The sequence below is a fragment of the Nerophis ophidion genome, linkage group LG02 (assembly GCF_033978795.1).
Source record: "Nerophis ophidion isolate RoL-2023_Sa linkage group LG02, RoL_Noph_v1.0, whole genome shotgun sequence".
Classification (NCBI taxonomy): domain Eukaryota; kingdom Metazoa; phylum Chordata; class Actinopteri; order Syngnathiformes; family Syngnathidae; genus Nerophis; species Nerophis ophidion.
The window spans coordinates 75,471,601-75,485,626 of NC_084612.1; the positions used below are offsets into that span (position 1 = coordinate 75,471,601).

The window sequence follows — 14,026 nt, forward strand, 5'->3', positions numbered from 1 at the left end:
AAAGGTCTCCTATAAGGGGAAACCTCTGTTTTTTTGACCCCATACCGTCAGAGATTCCCTAAAGGTGCCTGTGTAAACAGAGTGATGTCCCCATTAAGTAAGCATTGACAGAACACTCACACACACACAGGTGGATCAGGACTTGTGGGGACCACCCTTTCTACAGGTTGTGCAGGCATAAAAAAAGGAGGTAAAATGGCCACTGCCCAGTTAGTTCATACACGTCTTTAAATCTCTGGATTGATGAAGTAATGTGCTGATCATACTTACTGGGGACCCTGGGGAAAGAATAGTTAATATGGTTCATGGGGACCACATTTAAATAAGCTTGTATAATTCACACACACATTTGTTCGTGACTACTGAGGACCATTTAAAAAAAAATAAAAAGTTCAAATTAAATATAGTAAATATATTAAAAATCACTAAAGCATCTTCAGAATGGATCTGACCATCATATAAAAAGGTCTCCTTTAAGGGGAAACCTCTGTTTTTTTTGACCCCATACCGTCAGAGATCCCCTAAAGGTGACTGTGTAAACAGAGTGATGTCCCCATTAAGTAAGCATTGACAGAACACTCACACACACACAGGTGGATCAGGACTTGTGGGGACCACCCTTTCTACAGGTTGTGCAGGCATAAAAAAAGGAGGTAAAATGGCCACTGCCCAGTTAGTTCATACACGTCTTTAAATCTCTGGATTGATGAAGTAATGTGCAGGTCATTCTTACTGGGGACTCTGGGGAAAGAATATTTAATACGGTTCATGGGGACTAGATTTAAATAATTGTGCGTAATTCACACAAATTTGTTCGTGACTACTGAGGACCATTAAAAAAAAAAAAAAAAAGAAGAAGTTCAAATTGGATGTTAAACATGACTGTGCACCAGTGCACAAAGCAAGGACCATAAAGACACGGATGACAGAGTCTGGTGTGAAACAACTTGACTGGCCTGCACAGAGTCCTGACCTGAACCCCATAGAACACTTTTGGGACGAATTACAACGGAGACTGAGAGCCAGGCCTTCTCGACCCAACATCAACGTGTGACCTTACTAATGCGCTTTCGGAAGAGTGGTGGGAAAATTCCCATAAACACACACCGCAACCTTGTGGACAGCCTTCCCAGGACAGTTGACGCTGTAATAGCTACAAAAGGTGGACAAACATCATATTGAACCCCATGGATTACGTTTGTTTGTCAGGAGTTGGGCTTGATCCCTTAGTTCCAGTGAAAGGAACTTTGAATGCTCCAGGATACCAAAACATTTTTGGACCGTTCCATGCTCCCGACCTTGTGGGAACAGTTTAGAGCGGGCTCCTTCTTCTTCCAACATGACTGTGAACCAGTGCACAAAGCAAGGTCCATAAAGACACGGATGACAGAGTCTGGTGTGAAACAACTTGACTGGCCTGCACAGAGTCCTGACCTGAACCCCATAGAACACTTTTGGGACAAATTTGAACAGAGACTGAGAGCCAGGCCTTCTCGACCCAACATCAACGTGTGACCTTACTAATGCGCTTTCGGAAGAGTGGTGGGAAAATTCCCATAAACACACCCCGCAACCTTGTGGACAGCCTTCCCAGGACAGTTGACGCTGTAATAGCTACAAAAGGTGGACAAACATCATATTGAACCCCATGGATTACGTTTGTTTGTCAGGAGTTGGGCTTGATCCCTTAGTTCCCGTGAAAGGAACTTTGAATGCTCCAGGATACCAAAACATTTTTGGACCGTTCCATGCTCCCGACCTTGTAGGGACAGTTTAGAGCGGGGCCCCTTCCTCTTCCAACATGACTGTGAACCAGTGCACAAAGCAAGGTTCATAAAGACATGGATGACAGAGTCTGGTTTGAAACAACTTGACTGGCCTGCACAGAGTCCTGACCTGAATCCCATAGAACACTTTTCGGACGAATTAGAATGGAGACTGCGAGCCAGGCCTTCTCGACCCAACATCAGCGTGTGACCTCACCAATGCGCTTTCGGAAGAATAGTGGGAAAATTCCTATAAACACACTATGCAACCTTGTGGACAGCCTTCCCAGGACAGTTGACGCTGTAATAGCTACAAAAGGTGGACAAACATCATATTGAACCCCATGGATTACATTTGTTTGTCAGGAGTTGGGCTTGATCCCTTAGTTCCAGTGAAAGGAACTTTGAATGCCCCAGGATACCAAAACATTTTTGGACCGTTCCAAGCTCCCGACCTTGTGGGAACAGTTTAGAGCGGGCTCCTTCTTCTTCCAACATGACTGTGGACCAGCGCACAAAGCAAGGTCCATAAAGACATGGATGACAGAGTCTGGTTTGAAACAACTTGACTGGCCTGCACAGAGTCCTGACGCTGTAATAGCTGAAATTTTTGGTTGTCTTTTCCGCTCCATATGCTGAATAGCAATATACGATATTATATCTCGATATTTTTTCCCGTAATGTAAATAAAAAAACACAAAACAGTCCTACTTACCTGAGATACTAAGTATGTAATTATTACGACTTAGTAAGTCCATATTTTGACTTAGTAAGTTACTAAGTCCAAAATATTTAACAACTGAAGCTGGAATAGTTTCAAAAGGTGAACCGACATCAGATTGAACCCTACGGGTTAGGAATGGAATGGCACTTCAAGTACTTTTGGCAATATCGTGCATATTGATGAAGTACAAAACTGTACACTAGGGATGCTCACCTCTTTCACGGGTCCGGTATTTACGTCGACGGGGGGAAACCGGTCACAGTAGTTGACGAGGTTGAGTAAAGCAGAAGCGTCAAACTCATTTGCGGCTCTCATACGCAGCTGGCCTTGTGGCATGTACGCCTGAAGACGGAAACACGGGCGAAGTGAACGCTTCGTCGCAACTTATGGAAATAAACGCAAGGTACTGGAAACCTACCTTGGCCAGCTCCCAGTAGTCGGTCCTCCATGCGGGAGGGTTACAGTTCCCCCATTTGAGCTTGGGATCACGTTGTCTGTGGTTTTTCAGGATCTCAGACTTCCACTCTAAACACGGCCGGCACGCTTTAGAGAACTGCACACAATTATTACATACGGTCTCGATCAAAAAAATAAAAAAATAATGTCATCAATCAATCAATCAATGTTTACTTATATAGCCCTAAATCACTAGTGTCTCAAAGGGCTGCACAAACCACTACGACATCCTCGGTAGGCCCACATAAGGGCAAGGAAAACTCACACCCAGTGGGACGTCGGTGACAATGATGACTATGAGAACGTGATACTGTGATACTGATGATACTGATGACTATGAGAACATATGAGAACATGATACTGTGAAAGATCAATCCATAATGGATCCAACACAGTCGCGAGAGTCCAGTCCAAAGCGGATCCAACACAGCAGCGAGAGTCCCGTTTACAGCGGAGCCAGCAGGAAACCATCCCAAGCGGAGGCTGATCAGCAGCGCAGAGATGTCCCCAGCCGATACACAGGCAAGCAGTACATGGCCACCGGATCGGACCGGACCCCCTCCACAAAGGAGAGTGGGACATAGAAGAAAAAGAAAAGAAACGGCAGATCAACTGGTCTAAAAAGGGAGTCTATTTAAAGGCTAGAGTATACAAATGAGTTTTAAGGTGAGACTTAAATGCTTCTACTGAGGTGGCATCTCGAACTGTTACCGGGAGGGCATTCCAGAGTACTGGAGCCCGAAATGAAAAAGCTCTACAGCCCGCAGACTTTTTTGGGGCTTTGGGGATCATTTTGTACCAACTGTAATCTTTTAATGCTAGACATGGGGAGACCCCAAAATAATACGTTACAGTAATCGAGACGAGACGTAACAAACGCATGGATAATGATCTCAGCGTCTTTAGTGGACAGAATGGAGCGAATTTTAGCGATATTGCGGAGATGAAAGAAGGCCGTTTTAGTAACGCTTTTAATGTGTGCCTCAAAGGAGAGAGTTGGGTCGAAGATAATACCCAGATTCTTTACCGAGTCGCCTTGTTTAATTGTTTGGTTGTCAAATGTTAGAGTTGTATTATTAAATAGAGTTCGGTGTCTAGCAGGACCGATAATCAGCATTTCCGTTTTTTTGGCGTTGAGTTGCAAAAAGTTAGCGGACATCCATTGTTTAATTTCATTAAGACACGCCTCCAGCTGACTACAATCCGGCGTGTTGGTCAGCTTTAGGGGCATGTAGAGTTGGGTGTCATCAGCATGACAGTGAAAGCTAACACCGTATTTGCGTATGATGTCACCTAGCGGCAGCATGGCTGTCTTGAGTTCCCAATAAGTTAATCACTCTTATTTTTTTTGTCATAGAGTGATTAGACCACATACTCGGGACACAAAAAAAAACATTCATGAAGTTTGGTTCTTTTATGAATTTATTATGGCTCTACTGAAAATGTGACTTGGTCAAAAGTATACGTACAGCAATGTTAATATTTGCTCACATGTCCCTTGGCAAGTTTCACTGCAATAAGGCGCTTTTGCTTGAATTTTGGACCACTCCCTCTTAACAAAATTGGTGCAGTTCAGCTAAATTTGTTGGTTTTCCGACATGGACTTGTTTCTTCAGCATTGTCCACACGTTTAAGTCAGGACTTTAGTGGGAAAGCCATCCTACAAACCTTCGTTCTAGCCTGATTTAGCCATTCCTTTACCACTTCTGTTGTGTGTTTGGGGTCTTTGTCCCTGTAGGAGCCTAAATACTGTTTAAGTTGATTTACATTTTATGGAAGGTGCTTTATGGCGACTTGTCCAGGGTGTACCCCGCCTTCTGCCCGATTGTAGCTGAGATAGGCGCCAGCGCCCCCCGCGACCCCAAAAAGGGAATAAGCGGTAGAAAATGGATGGAAGGTGCTTTATGTTTATTCAGCCAAAAGGGGACTATTTACTTTATTTGCATGATAAGAAAATTGATATAATGAATGCTTAGAGTAATTATATAAATCTCACTTTAATTGGGGACGGCGTGGCGCAGTGGGAGAGTGGCCGTGCGCAACCCGAGGGTCCCTGGTTCAAATCCCACCTAGTACCAACCTCGTCACGTCCGTTGTGTCCTGAGCAAGACACTTAACCCTTGCTCCTGATGGGTGCTGGTTGGCGCCTTGCATGGCAGCTCCCTCCATCAGTGTGTGAATGTGTGTGTAAATGTGGAAGTAGTGTCAAAGCGCTTTGAGTACCTTGAAGGTAGAAAAGCGCTATACAAGTACAACCCATTTAATTGTAAATATTACATTTGTCAAAATGATTTGATGACGGAACTGTTTTAAGTGCATATATGCCGGAAGGATTTGTGTGGTGAGGGGTTTTTTTTTTGGACGCAAGGTGTCATGGGTAATAGCTGTCAGGTGCGGTGGAATCGAGCCACACAGTTTTTTGAACTCACTCATACTTATTCTCATTCATACTTTTTCTAACTCGTACTGCAACAAACTCTCATTATTTTGTCATTCATTTGTTCCCACATGGTGACTGTTTTATGTTTTGAATGATTAAGATCACAAGTAAACCGTACAAACCAAGAAGAACGTCTGGAGTTTTGTTTTGTTGTTGCCGCAGCAAGCGGGGTGAATGTGATAGCAGAGGAGCGTCAAGCTGAAGGCTACTTTAGGAATCTACAGTCCCTGTTGGAACACCCGACTGCGCCCAAGACCCGACCTCCGGGCTGATGAATGTAGGTTGTCCTAAAGAATTTGGAGGTAATATACCTTTTTCATTGTCCCATTTAAAGGGGAACATTATCACAATTTCAAAAGGGTTAAAAACAATAAAAATCAGTTCCCAGTGGCTTGTTGTATTTTTTGAAGTTTTTTTCAAAATTTTACCGGTCCTCGAATATCCCTAAAAAAAGCTATAAAGTGCTTGATTTTCGCTATTTGCGACGCGACTATCCATTTCCCTGTGACGTCACACAGTGCTGCCAATGTAAACAAACAACGGCGAATAGCACAGCAAGATATAGCGACATTAGCTCGGATTAGCTCAGGGGTTCGGCGGAGGTCAAAACACCCGACTCATCGTGTAAATTACGGATACGGCAACAGCACAAGTAACACTGATTTGTTGCAGGTGTGTCATTTGTTGTGAGTTCATGCACTGTGTCGGTTTTGTTGTTTTGAACAAGGTGACGTTCATGCACAGTTCCGTTTTGTGCCCCGGTAAAAAAAAACATGGCAACACTTTAGTATGGGGAACATATTCACCAATAATTAGTTGCTTATTAACATGCAAATTAGTAACATATTGACTCTTAACTAGTCATTAAGTACTTATTAATGTCTTATTCTCGGCATGGCCTTATTATAACCCTAACCCTTTAACCCTGACCCTAACCAAATACTAAAGTGTTACCAAAAGCATATAAGTTGTACATGTATACCGTATTTTTCGGAATATAAGTCGCAGTTTTTCTCGTAGTTTCATAGACTTATACTCAGGAGCAACTTATAAATGATAAATGGGTTGTACTTGTATAGCACTTTTCTACCTTCAAGGTACTCAAAGCGCTTTGACACTACTTCCACATTTACCCATTCACACACTGATGGAGGGAGCTGCCATGCAAGGCGCTAACCAGCACCCATCAGGAGCAAGGGTGAAGTGTCTTGCTCAGGACACAACGGACGTGACGAGGTTGGTACTAGGTGGGGATTTGAACCAGGGACCCTTGGGTTGCGCACGGCCACTCTCCCACTGCGCCACGCAAAAAGAGGCAAAAATAGCATTTTTTGGGGAAAATTTTTGCTTTGAAGGGATTTTTGCTCAATTTTTGTTCATTTTTGCCCTAGAAGGTAAAATTATGAAATCTGGGTCCAAGTCAGCCCTACATAGAGGTTTTTGTTTTATGTCTGTACGACATTGCTAACGGAAGTTACAAGTAGTCTGTTTTTTTTTTTTTTTTCCTAGGGGGCGCTAGAGCGCATTTTTGATTTTTGGGGTTTGGTTTTTTTTTTTATTAGATGGCAATTTTCGCCAGTTCTGATGAGTGTGTGAAATTTGGTGGGTTTTGAAGCATGTTCAGGGGGTCAAATTACAGTTCAAAGGTGGCGGAATAATAATAATAATAAAAATAAAACGGACCAGTTTCAATAGGGTCCTCTATGTGTGAAATTATGAACACATTACCGTAAAATATTAAATTATTTAGCTCATTCACGTAAGAGACTATAAGATTTCATCGGATTTATCGATTATATGTTAGTTATTTAAATGACTCTTACCATATTATGTTACGTTAACATACCAGGGACCCTCGGGATGCGCACGGCGCCACGCAAGAGGCAAAAATAGCATTTTTTGGGGAAAATTTTTGCTTTGAAGGGATTTTTGCTCAATTTTTGTTGATTTTTGCCCTAGAAGGTAAGATTATGAAATCTGGGTCTAAGTCAGCCCTACATAGAGGTTTTTGTTTTATGTCTGTACGACATTGCTAACGGAAGTTACAAGCAGTCTGTTTTTGTTTTTTTTCCTAGGGGGCGCTAGAGCGCATTATAGATTTTTTTAAAAAATTTTTTTTATTAGATGGCAATTTTCGCCAGTTCTGATGAGTGTGTGAAATTTGGTGAGTTTTGAAGCATGTTCAGGGGGTCAAATTACAGTTCAAAGAGGTGGCGGAATAATAATAATAATAATAATAAAACGGACCAGTTTCAATAGGGTCCTCTATGTGTGAAATTATGAACACATTACCGTAAAATATTAAATTATTTTTCTCATTCACATAAGAGACTATAAGATTTCATCGGATTTATCGATTATATGTTAGTTATTTAAATGACTCTTACCATATTATGTTACGTTAACATACCAGGGACCCTCGGGATGCGCACGGCGCCACGCAAGAGGCAAAAATAGCATTTTTTGGGGAAAATTTTTGCTTTGAAGGGATTTTTGCTCAATTTTTGTTGATTTTTGCCCTAGAAGGTAAGATTATGAAATCTGGGTCCAAGTCAGCCCTACATAGAGGTTTTTGTTTTATGTCTGTACGACATTGCTAACGGAAGTTACAAGCAGTCTGTTTTTGTTTTTTTTCCTAGGGGGCGCTAGAGCGCATTATTGATTTTTATTTTATTTTTTTTTATTAGATGGCAATTTTCGCCAGTTCTGATGAGTGTGTGAAATTTGGTGAGTTTTGAAGCATGTTCAGGGGGTCAAATTACAGTTCAAAGAGGTGGCGGAATAATAATAATAATAATAATAATAAAACGGACCAGTTTCTATAGGGTCCTCTATGTGTGAAATTATGAACACATTACCGTGGGCGGTTTAGCTCGGTTGGTAGAGCGGCCGTGCCAGCAACTTGAGGGTTGCAGGTTCGATTCCCGCTTCTGCCAACCTAGTCACTGCCGTTGTGTCCTTGGGCAAGACACTTAACCCACCTGCTCCCAGTGCCACCCACACTGCTTTAAATGTAACTTAGATATTGGGTTTCACTATGTAAAGCGCTTTGAGTCACTAGAGAAAAAGCGCTATATAAATATAATTCACTTAAAATATTAAATAATATTATTTAGCTCATTCACGTAAGAGACTATAAGATTTCATCGGATTTATCGATTATATGTTAGTTATTTAAATGACTCTTACCATATTATGTTACGTTAACATACCAGGCAGCTTCTCGGTTGGTTATTTAAGCCTCATATAACCTACAATTATTCAGCAAAAGTCTATTCTTGGTGTTGGGTTTTATCAAATGCATTTCCCCCCAAAAATTGCGACTTAAATATGTTTTTTCCTTCTTTTTATGCATTTTCGGCGGGTGCGACTTATACTCCGGAGCGACTTATAGTCCGAAAAATGCGGTAACAGTCATGAATTCATTAAAAAATGCGCATATGAAGCTGGTAGGGTTCGGTAGCTCCAACGAGGTTAGGAAACAATGAGCTAGACGAAGTGGCTGGGGAGAGGGAAGCCCGGGCTTCCCTGCTTAGGCTGCTGCCCCCGCGACCCGACCTCGTATAAGCGGAAGTAGATAGATGGATGGATGTATTTCGTTTAAATTTACATCTAACACAATTTCCCAACTCATATGGAAACGGGGTTTGTACATTTTCAGTAGAAACCACAAAATGTCGCCAAACCTGAACATGATTGGGAGGACACGACTTCTCACAGCGTTCCTGAAGACCAGGGTTCCCACGCAGCAAATCCCGGTGAAAGTCTCGCATCTGCTCCTCGACGAACGGACGCAAATCTTCCGCCACGAACGACAAACACAGTCCTGCTTTGACCCAGTTCTGGTAATCTTTGTTGTTTACACGCAAGACGAAGTCCAGCGACATTGCGTCGGCGCTGTCTTTCTAATATAGTTCACTTTCACCCGGGCTACCGCGCATGCTCCTCACTACTGTTGCATGCTGGGTAGTGTAGTTATTATACTCCCTGGCTCAATAACATCGTATTAAAATCGAGTCAGAAAGCCGCGCAGTCCCTCAATTTTGTCGCTAGAGGGCAGCATCGACTCACTGGTTTTACTGGGGGGAAATGACGTCACCGGCCACACCATTAGGCACACTCACGGAAGTAAACAAGTGCTCAGAATCTTTAGAGCAGGGGTCAGCAACCTTTTAGAAACCAAGGGCTACCAGTTTGATACACACTTAAATAAATGGCCAGAAATAGCCAATTCGCTCAATTTACCTTTAAAAAATAAATCTATACATATTAAAAAAAATGGGTATTTCTGTCCGTCATTCCGTCGTACATTTTTTTTCCTTTTACGGAAGGTTTTTTGTAGAGAATAAATGATGAAAAAAAACACTTAATTGAACGGTTTACAAGAGGAGAAAACACGGAAAAAAGGAAAATTTAATTTTGAAACATAGTTTAGCTTCAATTTCCACTCTTTAAAATTCAAAATTCAACCCCAAAAAAATGGAGAAAACTAGCTGATTCGAATCTTTTTGAAAAAAAAAAAAAAAAAAAATTTACGGAACATCATTAGTCATTTTTCCTGATTAAGATTAATTTTAGAATTTTGATGACATGTTTTAAATAGGTTAAGATCCAATCTGCACTTTGTTAGAATATATAAGAAATTGGACCAAGCTTTATTTCTAACAAAGACATTATTTCTTCTAAATTTGCCAGAATAATTTTTTTGAATTTTAATCATAATAAGTTTGAAGAAATATTTCACAAATATTCTTCGTTGAAAAAACAGAAGCTAAAATGAAGGATTTAATTAAAATTAATTTATCATTCTTTACATAAAAATAAAAAAATACTTGAACATTGATTTAAATTGTCAGGAAAGAAGAGGAAGGAATTTAAAAGGTAAAAAGGTATATGTTTTTAAAAATCCTAAAATAATTCTTAAGGTTGTATTTTTTTCTCTAAAATAGTTTTCCTGAAAGTTATAAGAAGCAAAGTAAAAAAATAAAATAATTTATTTAAACAAGTGAAGACCAAGTCTTTAAAATATTTTCTTGGATTTTCAAATTCTATTTGAGTTTTTTCTCTCTTAGAATTCAAAATGTTGAGCAAAGCGAGACCAGCTTGCTAGTAAATAAATACAATTTAAAAAATTGAGGCAGCTCACTGGTAAGTGCTGCTATTTGAGCTATTTTTAGAACAGGCCAGCAGGCACCGCGTTGGTGACCCCTGCTTTAGATACTTGAAATAAAGCCTCAGCATTAAATATTATATATATATATATATATATATATATATATATATATATATATATACGTTAGGTCATCAAAAAATAGCAATATAATGTTTTCTGAACTGACATGATAGCCCTATCTTTATGTTTCGCAGTGCAAATCCAGTAAAAACCCGGAATGGTACCGCATGGACCATTTGGGCGTTTTGTCTCGGGTTTATCACGCTATCCCTTGACCCCCGTGGAGTTGTCAGCGTGGGGACAATATCCTTTTATGAGAGGAGGATGAAAACCTCCACGGCAGGTGGGAACAACCACCTGGACGGGCGGCCGCAAGGTCTCAGGGACAAAGCAAGCCATGTTTTTTCAAGTCAGAACCGAATGAGCGCTTTGTTGGGAGAGAAACCACGTCTTACAACCCAGGGGTCACCCATCGATTTTTTTGCTTTCATCTTTTATATATATTTTTTTTATCTATTACGCTCCATTGAGGGATTCTTGGTGGCACCTGGGAGATATTTACAGCCAATTTCTGCGGCTTCATATTACATTTTGCACCGTCTGCAATGGTCGCCTGAATCCGACATAAATGAAACAAAATAGGGTGGAACTGTTAAGGTCTTGGTCAAGTGGGGGTGACCCCAGGATGGGAGACAAGATGGAATTAACAAAAAATCAAAAACTTTAATTAGACAACAAGGGATAACTAAGGGCGATGGGGCAGAAACGCACACCATGAAATCTGGACAAAATAGGTTCCTCGAAGGTCGGCGGGAGAAAGGGCCAGGGCACACTGAGCAGGGCAAGAGTCCGACAAAAGAAATCCTTTTACCTCAGGGGGACTAGGAAATAAACACACAAGATTAGGGAATTCAGGACCAAGTAGCGAAAACATACCAGGTCTGGTGAAGCAGGTGCATGCACGAGAGGAGTTCTGGAAACGATAACCGTCAAAAAGTGGCACAATTTGGAAGTTCAGTCAATGGTTTCGTGAAAAATATGCTTTAAAAATTCACGCATGAATCGACGTTCAATCTTTGCAATAATCAATCAATCAATCAATGTTTATTTATATAGCCCCAAATCACAAATGTCTCAAAGGACTGCACAAATCATTACGACTACAACATCCTCGGAAGAACCCACAAAAGGGCAAGGAAAACTCACACCCAGTGGGCAGGGAGAATTCACATCCAGTGGGACGCCAGTGACAATGCTGACTATGAGAAACCTTGGAGAGGACCTCAGATGTGGGCAACCCCCCCCCTCTAGGGGACCGAAAGCAATGGATGTCGAGCGGGTCTAACATGATACTGTGAAAGTTCAATCCATAGTGGCTCCAAGACAGCAGTGAGAGTCCCGTCCACAGGAAACCATCTCAAGCGGATCAGCAGCGTAGAGATGTCCCCAACCGATACAGGCGAGCGGTCCATCCTGGGTCTCGACTCTGGACAGCCAGTACTTCATCCATGGTCATCGGACCGGACCCCCTCCACAAGGGAGGGGGGGACATAGGAGAAATAGAAAAGAAACGGCAGATCAACTGGTCTAAAAAGGAGGTCTATTTAAAGGCTAGAGTATACAGATGAGTTTTAAGATGAGACTTAAATGCTTCTACTGAGGTGGCATCTCGAACTGTTACCGGGAGGGCATTCCAGAGTACTGGAGCCCGAACGGAAAACGCTCTATAGCCCGCAGACTTTTTTTGGGCTTTAGGAATCACTAATAAGCCGGAGTCTTTTGAAGGCAGATTTCTTGCCGGGACATATGGTACAATACAATCGGCAAGATAGGATGGAGCTAGACCGTGTAGTATTTTATACGTAAGTAGTAAAACCTTAAAGTCACATCTTAAGTGCACAGGAAGCCAGTGCAGGTGAGCCAGTACAGGTATATATGTATGTATATATGTATATAAAGGTATATACAGTATAGGTATATATGTATGTATATATGTATATAAAGGTATATACAGTATAGGTATATATGTATGTATATATGTATATAAAGGTATATACAGTATAGGTATATATGTATGTATATATGTATATAAAGGTATATACAGTATAGGTATATATGTATGTATATATGTATATAAAGGTATATACAGTACAGGCGTAATATGATCAAACTTTCTTGTTCTTGTCAAAAGTCTAGCAGCCGCATTTTGTACCAACTGTAATCTTTTAATGCTAGACATGGGGAGACCCCAAAATAATACGTTACAGTAATCGAGGCGAGACGTAACAAACGCATGGATAATGATCTCAGCGTCTTTAGTGGACAGAATAGACTCCCTTTTTAGACCAGTTGATCTGCCGTTTCTTTTCTTTTTCTCCTGTGTCCCACTCTCCCTTGTGGAGGGGGTCCGGTCCGATCCGGTGGCCATGGACGACGTACTGGCTGTCCAGAGTCGGGACCCAGGATGGACCGCTCGTCCAGAGTCGGGACCCAGGATGGACCGCTTGCCTGGGTATCGGCTTGGGACATCCCTGCACTGCTGATCCGCCTCCGCTTGGGATGGTTTCCTGCTGGCTCCGCTGTGAATGGGACTCTCGCTGCTGTGTTGGATCCGCTTTGGACTGGACTCTCGCGACTGTGTTGGATCCATTGTGGATTGAACTTTCACAGTATCATGTTAGACCCGCTCGACATCTGTTGCTTTCCTCCTCTCCAAGGTTCTCATAGTCATCACAGGGTGTGAGTTTTCCTTGCCCTTATGTGGGCCTACCGAGGATGTCGTAGTGGTTTGTGTTGTGGTTTGTGCAGCCCTTTGAGACACTAGTGATTTAGGGCTATATAAGTAAACATTGATTGATTGATTGATTGATTTCCAACGATAAAGTCAAAGAAATATGCCGCCAGACCCCCATTGAATGTGCCGTAGTGTCTGCAGATTTTACCGGCGATGATAAAGCAGACATGGCACAGATGTATGGATAACCTGCAGATGCATTTCAAACAATAAAGTCAACTAAATCACAAAGGTGAGTTTTGTTGATGTTGTTGACTTATGTGCTAATAAGACATATTTGGTCGCGGCGTGACTGCCAGCTAATCAATGCGAACATGTACATTTGAAACTATATTTACATCCAGCGTTTCCTCCCACCCACATTTAATGCCAAACAAACACTTACCAATCGATGGATTTAAGTCGATCCAGTGTCACAAGATGGGAAACTTCCGATTGTTGTTCTGCACATTTTACCGGCGATGCTAAGGCAGACATGGCACAGATGTATGGATAACCTGCAGATGCATTTGCAACGATAAAGTCAACTAAATCACAAAGGGGAGTTTTGTGATGTTGTTGACTTATGTGCTCATCAGACATATTTGGTCGCGGCATGACTGCCAGCTAATCGATGCTAACATGCTATTTAGGCTAGCTGTATGCACATTTGAAAGTATATTCACATCCAGCG

The 14,026-nt window shown here is 41.7% G+C and overlaps 1 protein-coding gene across 1 annotated transcript in view; it reads right to left on the reverse strand.

Annotated features, from left to right (window-relative positions):
- LOC133545552 (uncharacterized protein CXorf38 homolog) overlaps positions 1-9,341 on the reverse strand; it is a 15,786-nt gene extending 6,445 nt beyond the window's left edge. Inside the window, exons 1-3 of the mRNA XM_061891258.1 lie at positions 9,073-9,341; positions 2,909-3,043; positions 2,704-2,832 (exon numbers count right to left, since the gene is read on the reverse strand). Of these exons, the coding sequence (XP_061747242.1) occupies positions 2,704-2,832; positions 2,909-3,043; positions 9,073-9,273 (465 nt within the window). The 5' untranslated portion in view covers positions 9,274-9,341. The remainder of the gene's footprint in view (positions 1-2,703; positions 2,833-2,908; positions 3,044-9,072) is intronic.
- Between the last annotated feature and the right edge of the window lie 4,685 nt (positions 9,342-14,026).